Here is a 13,587-nt window from a genome sequence, read left to right on the forward strand (position 1 = left end):
GACTTAAAAAATGTATAACTAATTACAATTTAGAGGTTATTCTTATTTGTAACTAACCCAAATCGGGACTTGATTTTTTTATAATAAATTAGAGGTTATTCTTGAATAGAGTATTCTTAAATAGAGGTTCTACTGTATATATATATATATATATATTTATCTATACATTTTATCTTTTCTAGGTAATTACAGAAGGGGCAACTCACATACAGTCTCACATTTATATTATCTTTTGTAGACATTTTATTTATATTTTTCTTTTTTAAAAAATAAATAAAAAAAATTATTAATATTCTCTCAAGATAGGTTTGTTAGAGAGATATGTGACTAAGATGATTTTTTTAATTTAAAAACAGATTAAGATTGTTTAATTTTTTTGGGTTTAATTATTGGGTTTATTTATTAACGGGAGATCAAACCTAATCGTTAAATTTAACATAATATTCTTTTATTTTTAAGTATATTCTGTTAAACCAAGAAATGTTAAACTAATAAATGCCGTTAGATAGACACTTTTATTATATAAAGATATATACATCAACTAAACATTTAATAATTCCTTCAAAAAAAAAAACTAAACATTTAATAATAAAAAAATCATCATAAACAAACAAATATGAAATAATCCCCTACATATGTCAAATAAAATTTTTGTACAATCAATTATCTTTAATTTTTTATTGGCCTAATTTCCTTCCCTATAGCATGAGTTAAGAATTGTATTCCCTACTGTAGAAAATCCATATATATATATATATATACTAGCAAAAAGCAACGTGCGAGACACGTATAGTAAATTTTATGCTAGTTTTTTCTATATTATTTGAAAGTGATACAATTAAAAATTAAAGAAAAAATATTATTAATTATTAGGTGAGATTATTATTATGTGTATCTAAATATTATAGTTTATAATGTTGTCAATTAAAAGTGAATATCGAATGCATTATATTAGTATTTAAGAAGGCTTAATGATTTAAATATGTTCTTAAGTTAATCCAAAAATAAACTAACAATTGATGTTCCAATAATTAAAGAAGTATTACTTAAATAGGGGTAAGATAAAAAGAAAATTAAAAATCAATCTCTAAATTGTTGATAATTGAAGATAGCATTAGTCTTAAAATTGTAGATAAGAAAACTAATGATAGTCATTAAATCCATACTTACATGAAACGGTTAGATCAAAAAGAAAAACTCTATATGATTAAATATAGTATAGAGTTTTACTTTTGACAATATTTATTATTTTTGAATATAATATTTGGACAATATTCATTATTCACAATAAATTGTTACAACTACTTTCTTTTTGTATTTTCTTTTAATTTACAATCAATCAATGTTATTACTGTTTTAAGAAATTTAATAGAAGCAATAGAAACGAAAACGAAATATGAGAGATGCATGATGAAGATATATTCTTCTTAAAAGAAACAAATGAAGAAGCGATGAATATTAACATTAAAATTTCATATTTATCTTTATTAAAAAAAAAATTATGATATTAAAGTGATGAATATTAACATTACTTGGGAGAATAAGCAGAGAGAAAAATCTGGAGAAGAAAAGAAGCGGTGTAACGGCCAACAAAAAAAATTGGAGGGTATATGATTCTGTTATATATATTGGAATAAAAAAAGACAGAGAAGAGATGAAATATAAATAGGTTTTGAGTTGATGACATATATTATTCTCAGCTAGCTATGATATAAATTAGAATAAGAATGTCCAAATTATAATAGGAAAAGGAATACATAGATATTTAATTTTTAAATTCTTTATGGCGAACTAAATAATAAATAAAAAAAAAGATAAAAAATAAAACAAAAACTAAATAACAAAAAAAAATAATTCTAAAACATTAACAATAGCTGAAATTATAACTTACTTTCCACGGACGACACACTTTTCCCGTCAATAATTAACTATTAAAAAACTTAATCCAACTCCTATTTCCTCCTCCAAGCTACCAACAGAAGAAAATCTTGCAATTATTTATACCAAGAAAGGAAAAAAAAACAAAAAACAAATAAACCCCATTACAATATTACCATATGCAGTGTGCTTAAGCGCGTTAAATACATTAAACAAAATTTTTGTTGACAATAAATATATGAAAAAAGTGAAAAAAAGAATTCAGCTTGAAGGAAAACAAAATGTACGAAATCATAACAAAGTCAAATATCAAAAACCCAAATACCTCTTTATACTAATACCTCTTTATACAATCTTTGTATGACTGCTACAAAGAATGAGTGATAGACATGCAACAATATGATTAATCTCCTTTTTTTGACATAACCACTACCTACCATTGTATAGTATTCATCAAGCTTCATACCTCAGTCTAATATGTATGTAAAACCTACAACAGAATTAATGTCTATTTTCACATAACCACTACCATGGTATATATTCATCAAACCTCATACTTCACTCCACTATGTAATGTAAACCTTAAAACAACAGAAACTAAGAACAGCAAATTGTTACAGCTATAGGATACAGAAGGTTTCACAATCCATAAAACTCAAAGCAGCTACATGGTAATTTTTCCAAATTTGGGAATCTAATCTCATCTACCTAACATTCAGGGCACACATAACGAGTGTAACAAGTCATAAATCCTTAATAATTAGCTCCATTCTATTGTCTCCTCACAGTCACAGGATCATCCTCATATCGAAGTAGAACCAATACATCCACAACTGGGAATTGTGACCTCCAGATAAGACAACAATATCCTGATCACTAAGACCCATGTGGCCAAATACATCCCTCAAGTGATCAGAACCTGCAATTTAGTAACATATTAAGATTCCCATTCTTTTGCTAATCATATAGATGATCCAAACTGATCTTGCTCTGACTTAATTTAAACAACACAAAGCAACACTAACCTTTGGTGGCATTCGACAAGCGACCTTCTGGGGGCGGTTCTTGCTTATCCTGGGACAGATCATAAGCCCATCAAAAACTTGCTTGGCACAAAAACAACCCAAAAAGATCTTTATACATAAACATTATGAGCACATTTATTAATGTGTTATGAAATAGAACTGGAGAAGTAATTTTCACAAAAAATTTAAATGCAAACCAAAACATATACCTTTAACGAAATCAAAAAAAAAAAAAAAATTGAAAACATAATGAAAACAGGAAAATATTTTTTTAAATGCATCAACAGGAAAATATTTTTTTAAAAAAAAATGTACTTTTTTTAATTTTGGGGGAAAATATAATGAAAACATAAAAATTGAAACTTTATTATTGAAATGATACCTTGAGAAGAAAGCGAAGAAACCCAGTTATATAAATATTTTTTAAAAAAATAAATAAAAAGGAAATATTTCAAATTAATAATAATAATTACTTTTTCAAATACAATACACATTAGATACGAAAGCCATACCAACTTTATCCAATTTCTTATAATCATTCACTTTTTCTGTGTTTGTTTTTCCTCTGTTCAAGTTCAAATACCCATACGAGTTTTAAGGGAGAAAACCAGATTGCAAAATGGCTGATGCTAAGAGGGCTTTGATGGAAGGTGGTGGGAATTTGAACCAGAAGTTTTCTGGGCGTTTGATTCCAAAGAGGGGTCAAGTCACGATGACTGCTGTGGCGGTTCTGCTTCATTCTTTCTCTTCGGTATTCTCTCTCAATGGTCGCTGTATCGATGGTCCTCACTTAGCTAGAGCCTAGCTAAGCTTCCAAATCCAACGTTGGTAACATATTCAGTTACCAAAGTCAGGGGTGGAGAGAGAGAGACTGAATCTCAAAAAGTTGCAAGCTGTTTTTGATGTTATTGTAACTGGGACTGGGAGGCTGTAAAATTTTTGTAGTTTTTTTTCTATATGTTAGATGAGTTTTGATCCTTCTAAAGTTTCATCTTTTTCAAATTGTTAGTGATAAAAATCTTAATGAGATAATCTTCACATTCCACTGCTTCACAGTCTTAGCCACCAACCCATCTTTCCTCTGCTGCGATTCGATTCGATACCCATCTTTGTGGCTTTCCAACAAAGCCGGTAAGTGTGTTTTGCTTTATAGATAAATATCAGTTCAAATTCAAATATTTAATTTAGGATATTTATTATTATTTTATTATAGATAAATAATATTTTATTATTTTATTAAATAAAAATTAAAAGTCACCCATAAAATTCTCAAAAACCAAGAATTTCAGTTATATAGGTATACTTTATATAAAATAGATATAAATTTATATATATTGATTTGAAAGAAAGAAAAGAAAAAATTGGACCGACAATTCAAAAAGAAAAAGCAAAACTAATGTTTAATTCTTTATTATTATTAATTATTATTATTATTCTAATTTTTTTATTCAAAAAAAATTATTATTCTAATTTTAAGTTAAAAGAAATCTAAATTAGAAAGTGAAAAAGATGCATAAACTAAAAAAATAGTAATAGAAAACTAATTATTAAAATATTAATAAAATTTGAAGAGACATTAATTTTGTAAAAAGTCCACTTTTACTATTATATTTTATACTCTCTTATCACCCTTAGGTAATCAATAAGGCATAATAAAATATCTCTACCCACAAAATAAGTATCCTTACTATAAATGTGTATCAAATTATAAGTAATAAATTAATTATTATCAAGTTAACAGTAGTTTATTAATATTCTTAGTTCATTATTAAATAAATAGCAATTATTCGAATAATGATCCATGTAGCCGTTTAAAATCTTCCATATTATAATACATAAGTATCAGATTATAGATAATATATTAATTATTATCAAGTTAAAAGTAATTACTAATTATTCTTAGTCAATTTTTAAATTAATTGCAACTGTTCAAATAATAATCCATTCACTAAAACTAATGTAATCATGTAATGGTTACATATTTAGCTGAAACAACTTCCATATATATAGTTAGCTCTAGAACAAAAATGAAGCACTAACATGTTATACTATCTCAAAACAATAATACTAATAATTATAATTACTTTACAAGACTACAAAAAGGAATGCCTACCAACTGAAATTAATATACTGCTCAATTCAAAACTGGTTGATAGTATGTCTTCTACAAATCATTAGTTGTTAAGACAAGAAGACAATGAAGTTTGATAAAAAAGCTACCATATTGTACTTAGTATACAACAACACCTGAAAGTATTCTCCACTAAAAATAACTGAAGATGAATTTTGGTCGGATAAATTAAAGGGGGATTATTTATTATTCACAAAATTGTATCAAATGAAAACATAACCTGCCTATAAAGTTGGTTGAGAGTGGCTTCAAAAGCATCACCATTGTAACATAACAAAGCCACCTTTCACCTTCTGTATCGGTATCGTTTGAAGTTGAAGTAGACGTGCAGAATCCCACGTTCAAATGTGCATTTAAATCCTTTCTTGTGAGAGTATTCCCATTCTTTGTTCACAATCCGGAAAGCCTGAGAAAGATTTACCAGCATTAACTATCAAAACATATGTATATGTAAATTACGAAGAAAAAATAAAATGTCTGAATTAGGATGAGAAAACATACAATATCTTCATAAGGTGGTCCTGCATGGAAGCGAATAATGCAAGTCTCACTATTGTTCCCATCCTTCTCGATAGTGTAGTTAGGAGCCTTCGTCTTGTCAACAAGGTCTGGGTAAAATATGTTGAACTTGTATCCTTGTACAATCTTTGGAGGAGGGTTATCATGATCGTAGTGAGTCTGATTGTATTTGTTCCATTCATATCCAGTATGAACTCGGTTGAAGTATTTCGGCTTTCTTGGCCGGTACTTGTCATGCCACCAGTACACCTGTATCATATGACAAGGAAAGCTTGATTATATAGGTATTTAAAGAAGAAAAGAAACAAAAGAAGAATAGAATGGACTCATCTTCTACCTGTGAATCAAGGTTCACTTCTGCACCAGTGCCGAAGACAGCATCGCCTTCCTCCATACTTCCCATGGCTTTCATGGCCTTCATCTCAAAATTCTCTTCTGGTGGAGCTGGCTTTGAAGCAATCGCCTCTTGAATCCTCCTTTGCTGCTCTTCTCTCACTGCAATACGCTTCCGTTCCTATTGATGATACCAATGATGCGGTTAACAAATATTGATTTAATTACATGCTTGCTAGTCAAATCAAATTGCACTTTGTATAATACCATTATAGCCCTGTCCACTTCAGGATCAATAGCTTCCTCATTTTCATCAGCGTGACATAATTCTGGAGAAAATGATCCAGCATCATCTTTAGCTTCATGTGTTTCTTCCGGTATGGGCTCAGGAGAATATGCTTGATAACCTTCATGATAAAAGATAGAAAATTAGCAAACTACTACCATTACAACAAAGTCAAACTGACAACAAAAAAGCGAGGGTACCATCCAAATTCACATGAATATCATCGTCACTTTCTTTCTCTTCTTCAGATTTCTCACTCTCATCAGCCTCCAACTTTTCTTCATCATCTGCTGGGTGCTCAAGGCGTAGCAAATGTTGGCGCAACATTTTAGCATGAATTTCCTTCAAACAAGCCTGCATTTGTAACAATCCAGCAGTGAGAACAAACACAGTAGCTTCATATTTTAAGAAGCTAAATAAAATAAAGAATTTAGTAATTACCTTGGCCTTGTATACATGAAGGCGTTTTAGAACAGCCTCCCAATACTCAACAACTTTAGCAGTACCAGAACGCATTTCTGACTCAATATGAGACTGTAATGCCTCCAATTCACCATAACTCTTTTTTTCCAATTGGTTTCTCACATCTAGTTCAATGCTAGAATGCAGACCCCTGTCTTCTGCAAGCAACTCAGGAGGAGGCTCCTCGCCACGCACTCTAGCTCGATCCAATGCATCTCTCTTCCTAGCTTCTGTTAGCTCCCAATCACAAACGACAAGAAGTGCCTGTCCAATTGCACTTATCAGGACAAGTGAAAATTGAAATGTAAATCCAAAGTAACGTTTTTCAGCCAACATCTCTGCTAGTAAGTTTTTCATATGATCATATCAACCTCTGTGTAATCATATAAATTGCATTTCAGTTCACAAAGACATCAACCTAGTATGCAACTAGAACAGAAAGTATACACACAACAAAAACAAAGAATACTATTGTAAGGAGGAAAAGTGAAAGTAATACCTCCCAATACTCTATATGTGTTGGTGTTGTTCTGTCCAAATCCAGATGCATTTTAATGTCATCACGAAGCTCTTCCATGTCTTTTACTGTCAAGCCCTGCATAATGTATTTCAAAACGTGTTGAGTATATCATAGTTTAACTTGCAGATGAATTTAGATAATCAAATTACAGAATGAAAATAGGATTACTAAGAATTGGATACCTAACAAAAGGAAAAGATTCACTTGTTGAATAGGAATCGGATAGTACAGTATTAAAAAAATTTTAAAACATAGCATGTTCACTTCATTAAAAGAAAAATCTTCTAATAAATATACTAATTTTAAGTTCTCATTCCCATTGTAATGATTTTTCTCAAAAAAAAAAAAAAAAAAACAGTTCTATAACTGAATTCAGAAAATATCACAAGCTGAAATTTTTCTTAGAAAAAATACAAAGATAGCATACTAACAAGAAATTTCTACCTTGAAAACCAAATACGGCTCACGTAAATCTATATCAGTATCATCTGAGCCATTAAGATGCTTGGACAAAATATCAATAGGCTTTATGCGACCTTCACGCAATCTAATCTGAGACCTGATTTTGCTTTGATCAAAATGGAACTGTATAATGAGCAAGTACATTCATTAGTTAACAGTCTCGTAACAAGATATTGAAGGCCTTTTCTAATGATAAAAGCAAGGAAAACAAAAAGGGGGTGGAGGAACACTTTTGATAGCAAACCAGTATCATACCTCTTCTTCTTTCTTTTCCCAATCCTGGAATTCAGCCCGAGCACGTTCTCTGGCCAACAATGCCTGTATAAAAAAGGTAGAGTTTATAAAACAAATTGGATCAAACTGAGAAAAGAAAAATAATTCACACCGGAAAAGACTCCATAATTCATTCGTCAACATAACCTAAGCTGGAGAAACAAATAGATATATATGTGGCAGTAAACTCACCATTTCTTCCTCATGTTGTGCTTTTTCAAGAGCTCTGTCTTCCCTTCTCTTTTTCACCTTCTCTACATCTGCCTGTATTTCAAGTTTGAAATTAAAATAATTTTTTTTGTAAGAGATATAATGCCAAGTTGCCAACGTCAACAACAAACAGATACAAGAGTAAGGAACTACATGTATTTGGGAAAGACATTTTTTTGAAAAAATAGTGAATGTATAATGAGTAACAAAATTTACTAGGGAAAAATAACTGTACTAGCTAAGCTCAAAATTCATCAGATATTTGTATGATAAATTCGCAGAGAATATTTCATATTTCTTTTGCTTCCAAAAATTTCCATTCTCTCCACAATAGGCTACAAAATAATGACGTCCAGTAATCCACCTCAAACGTGATGGTTTAAACTATAAAACAAATGAGCTTTGACACAGCCCGCAAGAAGAATTGAAAGTGACAAGGAAGCAGAAAAGCACTGTGAAGTATACATACCATCCTTTCTCTCTGTTTCTTTTTTGCGGCTTTAAGGGAAAATTCATCGAGGGGGACTCCTTGATGAACGTCCTTCTCGATCTTCTTCCGCCAAACGAATCTGCATAGATTAGGCATTACAAATCAATTTACAAAGCCACACAATTTTGCCAATAGTTTGAGGTTGGAATCACCAAAGAAAATAGCAAAGTAATGCAAAATCCAATGATGAAAAGTAAGAAGTTTTAGGCTAAGCACACAACGCTTATGATTAAGGTTGGAATCACTAAAAGCAAACTCAAAACAAATGCCCAAACAAAAAAGTTAATTAGGATAGGAACACAGTGCTCACTGAAGCAGTAATTACCAAAGAAACACAAACTCAATTTCAATAACCAAAGCAATAAAATTTATTTAGAAACTCACTGCTCGTTGAGATTGGAATCACCAAAAGGGTTCGAATCATTCGAATAAACAGAAGCCGTGTGTGATTTCAACTGCTTCGCCACTTTCATTGCCTTGAAATGAATAAACAAACCATCAATAACAACCTAAACAAAACCCAATCATTCCATGAAGTAAAAAAACAAAACCTAGAAACCCAATTCCCAAACCTTTTTCTGCGCCTTCTTGGCCAAGTACTCCGCAATTTCTTCGTCCGTAATTGCCCTGGAAGACTTCTTCTTCCTCTTGCGGCCACGGCCATCGCTCTCCTCACTACCGGAAGATTCGTCGGAATCCTTCCCGCGCGACGTGCTCCTGTTGCGGCTCCGACGGCTGCTTTTACCGCGACTATCACTGTGCCGGCGCTTATATTCGCGGGTGTCAGAATCGTCGGAGAGAGAGTTCTCTTCGGAATCAGAGTCGTCAGATCTTCTGCTCCGTCGTCGAGACTTGGAAGAACCTTCCTTCCTACTACTGCTTCGGCCATGAGACCCCATTCTTCTGAGTTTGTTTTGATTGTTGTAGTCGGCTAAGTTTGAGTTTGTTGTATATTTTTTATTTTAACGTTCTTTGGGGGTATTTAAGTAAATAAGTTTTAAAAGTGTTCTATAAAATAAATAAGGGAAATTTTATTTACACCCCAAAAATGTTTAAAGACACCCCATTTTAATAATTTTTATTTTTTATGAAATTTATATCTTTAATTGTAGTAAGTTTTTTAAACTTTTTTCTTCCCATTCATATTCTTAAAAAATACTAGATGAAAATTACGTGGCGAGCCACGTAAATATTAGTTTTATTTAAGTTTTAATGATTTTTTTAAAAAAATTCGGTAACTAATTGTAAATTATTTTTTATTATTTGTTTTATAAAAATAGACTTTTTAAGAATGTCATATTATATATATAAACTTATGATGTACACATTGTTATTAATAATACTAAAAAATTGGTAATATTAGAAGTAGTTATGAACTGTACTTATGATTATGATTAAAACATATTACACTTAGAAGATTGAAAGAGACTTCATATTAATGATAAATCAAAGAGAAGAGCTTGCAGTAAATACATCTTTCAACTGCCTATATAAATATTTATATATATAGTTCACAGGTAAGATTATTAGCTTTCTGTTGGGTCCTGTTAACTCTCACAGTTTTAGTAAAGAATGGTATGGGTCCTTGGAAAGAGTTCCCTTAGAAAACCTTGCATCAAAACAAACAAGTAGTAAGTTATTGTTAATAAGGATATAGATATTGCAACATCATCAAAATACAAATATTTGTTCATCTTGCCTTACAAGGTAGTAAGATTTGACCAACTTCCTATGAAATCAGATATCTTGCCTGTAAGTCTAATATCTAATGCCCATCTACACAAGTTATAGAAAAAAGGAAATAACTGGTAAATAAAAGATGATCATTTTATAATTCGACAACAAACTTTTTAAACTTATTTTAAATCATGTCATATCATCATGAGAGGGTACATAGAATAAACAGTATATATACAATTCTTGCAAATTTTAGAGATTTTCAAAGGTAGAAGGAATCTCTCCACTAACCCCACAATTGGTAATATAAAGAAAAAAATTAGGGTTTTCCGTACTACATACGATACTTCTAATTTGTTTAAAATCCCTATTTTTAGGGGCCATGGGTCGGACAAATTGTTCATGGGAAAGTTCCTGTATTCAAAATTGTTTTAGAAGAATAAATATAAATAATATCACGTAAATTAAAAAATTAGAAAGATAAGTATAGAATAATAATAAGATTGAATTGGACAATAGAAATTTCATCAACAAAAAGAACACCTATAACTTAAACTTACAAAGATGATAGCTATGTCAGTTTAGTCTTTAGTTGCTATTTTGAAACACATCACTAATAAGGTAAAGAACCAATTAGTCCTAAACATTGAAATAATGAACTTTTGAAATTGAAGCCTCCTATAAATGATCATTCTACAGTACAAAAATATTATTGTAACAAAAATACATAAATATATGAGTGCATTGTAGAAATTAAAATTAATAAATAAAACTGTCATATGGTCAAAAAAAATAAAAAATAATCATTTATTATATAATACAAACATCTAACTTTCGTAGATCGTGATAAAATTATCATTCATTTTTAGAATACAACATGAAACCACATATGATCACAAAACCTCTCTTTTTCAACTAATACTTAATATACTTTAACCTGTAACTTGACCAAATAACTTTTGAAGCCATACTTCTTGTGCCAAACCCATATTCTCCAAATCATTGGAACCGACTATAGAAGAATCAGAAATCGAGACTCTTACACTGCACCATTTTATTGTCTTTCCCTTCAATTATATTTTTTGCCTAAAAGAAATTGTAGATTAAAGTACGATTTTGTGTTTAAGAGTTGAATCGGAGTAGCTTATACATTTTTTCTGCTCTTCTGAAGGTGGTTAGTTCTAAATCGTCGGAAACTTTATCAATTCCGTACATTATGCTATTCGACCTTTCCATGATATGAATAATGCCAAATCCAAATTATTAAATTAATAAACCATTTCAGTGGTTGTTACTTATTTGCTTAACGATATAACACTACAATTACACGTATTGAAGTTGAGTTTTCGCTTTCTAATATTCCTATATATATATATGTTATCCAATGAAAGTAATACCAACATAAATTTAAGAACTTGAAATCAAAATTAAGGCCAGTTCTAAGAAATGAAAATGCCAACCTGCTGCTCAGCAACACTGTTGTTGAAGCTACCAGCATCGGTGGCTGCAAAATAAAACACAAAAATTGGAGTGACTTTAATTCATCAACCCAAACATTAAAACAAATAATCAATTTTCCATTTCGCCGCGTATTCTAATTTAAATCCCGCAAACACAGTAACTATCAGCCAATCAGAACAACAAAACACCTTCTTTAACCAACGGTACTTAAGGAAACACAAATTCTCTGTACGAACCTTCATTCTGCTCATTCTCGGGGAACTCCCTCTCAAGCCCCCGGTCGATCATGTCGGCAACTCTATACCTTTAACTTTCTACCTTTTATATCATGGAAAGGTCGAATAGCATTCCGTTAACTTTATACCTTTTATCTTTATAACAATTTGTTTCATTCTCTTCTCCTAATTTTTAGCATAATTAGTTATTTTTAGGATGTTAACGGAATGTGTATTTTTTTTTTTTAATAAAATAATGTTATGTTAACGGAAGGTGTGTTTTTTTTGAATAAATTTTTGTTAAAAAAATAATATAAATTAATTGGGAATATTCTGTTAAAGTTAACGGAGGAAACAAAACAACATCGTTAAACCAAGAATTGTCGTTAAATAGGCACTTTTAATATATAAAGATACCTATCAAACAAAAATAAATTATATTTTAAATACTATGAGAAAAAAATTAAAATAAAAAATTATACGAAAATTTTTTAGAAAAAAATAAAAAGTATATATACATGAGTTAGAAAAAATTATGAAAATAAAATCAAAATGAGTATTGAAATTAACATAAAATAATGTGAGGACAAATTTTGAAAAAAATATTAAGAGTAATTTTTAAAAATTATTTAAGTTTATATTTTTTTTTAATATTGGGGTGCATTTATCATTTTATGGGGTGCAAATAAAACTCCCCAATTTAACTTAAGGCGGTTTTATAATTATCCATCTACTTTTATTAAGAGCTTTTTTTTTAAGAAAAGCTATATACTGTATATTAATGGACAAGTTTTTTTACAATGAATAGGGCTTGGAGAGAGTGTCCTCTAAACACTATCAGTATACACCCATAAAGCAAATCTAGCAAGATCATGTGTAGTCAAATTAGCACTCTCATGAGCATAACTTAGAGAGATACTTGAAAAAGAAAACATCACTCAATAAAATGAACAACACAGTTAATATCACTCAACCATTGTAAAAAGTAAGAGATTGTCTTTGCCTCAATTTTTTTTTTTTTTTGACAAAAAACTTCCCCTTAATTGGTTTGGAAATCACAATAATAACATGACCATTAGAATTGTGAATAATACATCCAATACTTATTATTTGACCATCACTACCTAAAGCAGCATCCACTTTAAGTTTCAGCATACCAGTGGGTGGAGGCTGCCATGGTTGATTGTTGGCATCAAAATTTTGAGGAGGCGTAGTAGACGAGCTGTTATTTGTGTAGAATTCATGAAGGTATGTAAGAGCTTTTTTCATAAAGACAGTGTTGAGGAAGAATTCGTGAACAATGTAAATTATCATTGCACGTGACACAAAGGATAGTCTTCATTTGATCATCATCAAAATTGGAGAAGAGTGAATGGATAAAATCATTGCTAGTTAAGGATGATAAACCAATAAAATCTATTAGAAAAGGGCGCATATGCCAAAGATTCTTCACTGATTTGAAGAGAAAAAATTATGGTTTATGTCTCACAAGGGTAGGAACATCTAGAGCAAGAAGAGTCTTCAATAATATGTTTGTGATGGAGATTAGCAGCAAGGTACAAAGCATTATGGATCACACGCCAAGCAAAAATCTTGATTTTGCGAGGCAATTTCAGTTTTCAAAAACGGTTCCACTAAGTAGTAG

General features: G+C 30.4%; 1 protein-coding gene and 1 long non-coding RNA gene across 2 annotated transcripts; both read right to left on the bottom strand.

Annotated features, from left to right (window-relative positions):
* Positions 1-2,389: 2,389 nt before the first annotated feature.
* Positions 2,390-4,192, bottom strand: LOC133035641 (uncharacterized). Its single transcript, XR_009686780.1, has 3 exons — positions 3,416-4,192; positions 2,904-2,952; positions 2,390-2,797 (listed from the first exon to the last, which is right to left on the bottom strand). It is a non-coding gene; the product is annotated as an uncharacterized LOC133035641 (long non-coding RNA).
* Positions 4,193-5,009: 817 nt separating this feature from the next.
* On the bottom strand, positions 5,010-9,538 carry LOC115709389 (splicing factor Cactin). Its single transcript, XM_030637477.2, has 13 exons — positions 9,162-9,538; positions 8,974-9,065; positions 8,569-8,668; positions 8,082-8,153; positions 7,872-7,934; positions 7,599-7,739; positions 7,134-7,229; positions 6,614-6,898; positions 6,373-6,526; positions 6,154-6,293; positions 5,891-6,067; positions 5,536-5,802; positions 5,010-5,440 (listed from the first exon to the last, which is right to left on the bottom strand). Exons 1-13 carry the CDS (start codon positions 9,486-9,488, stop codon positions 5,321-5,323), a joined length of 2,034 nt encoding a protein of 677 aa, XP_030493337.1. The 5' UTR covers positions 9,489-9,538; the 3' UTR covers positions 5,010-5,320.
* Positions 9,539-13,587: the final 4,049 nt, after the last annotated feature.

This window comes from Cannabis sativa, chromosome 3, assembly GCF_029168945.1.
Source record: "Cannabis sativa cultivar Pink pepper isolate KNU-18-1 chromosome 3, ASM2916894v1, whole genome shotgun sequence".
NCBI lineage: Eukaryota > Viridiplantae > Streptophyta > Magnoliopsida > Rosales > Cannabaceae > Cannabis > Cannabis sativa.

Excerpts from the sequence above, each read along its gene's own strand:
- LOC115709389 (XM_030637477.2), bottom strand. The coding sequence starts at position 9,488 with ATGGGGTCTCATGGCCGAAGCAGTAGTAGGAAGGAAGGTTCTTCCAAG. Across the intron at positions 6,294-6,372 it reads TATTCATGTGAATTTGGATG|GTTATCAAGCATATTCTCCT; the intron begins GTACCCTCGCTT and ends TTTATCATGAAG. Across the intron at positions 5,803-5,890 it reads AAGTGAACCTTGATTCACAG|GTGTACTGGTGGCATGACAA; the intron begins GTAGAAGATGAG and ends CATATGATACAG.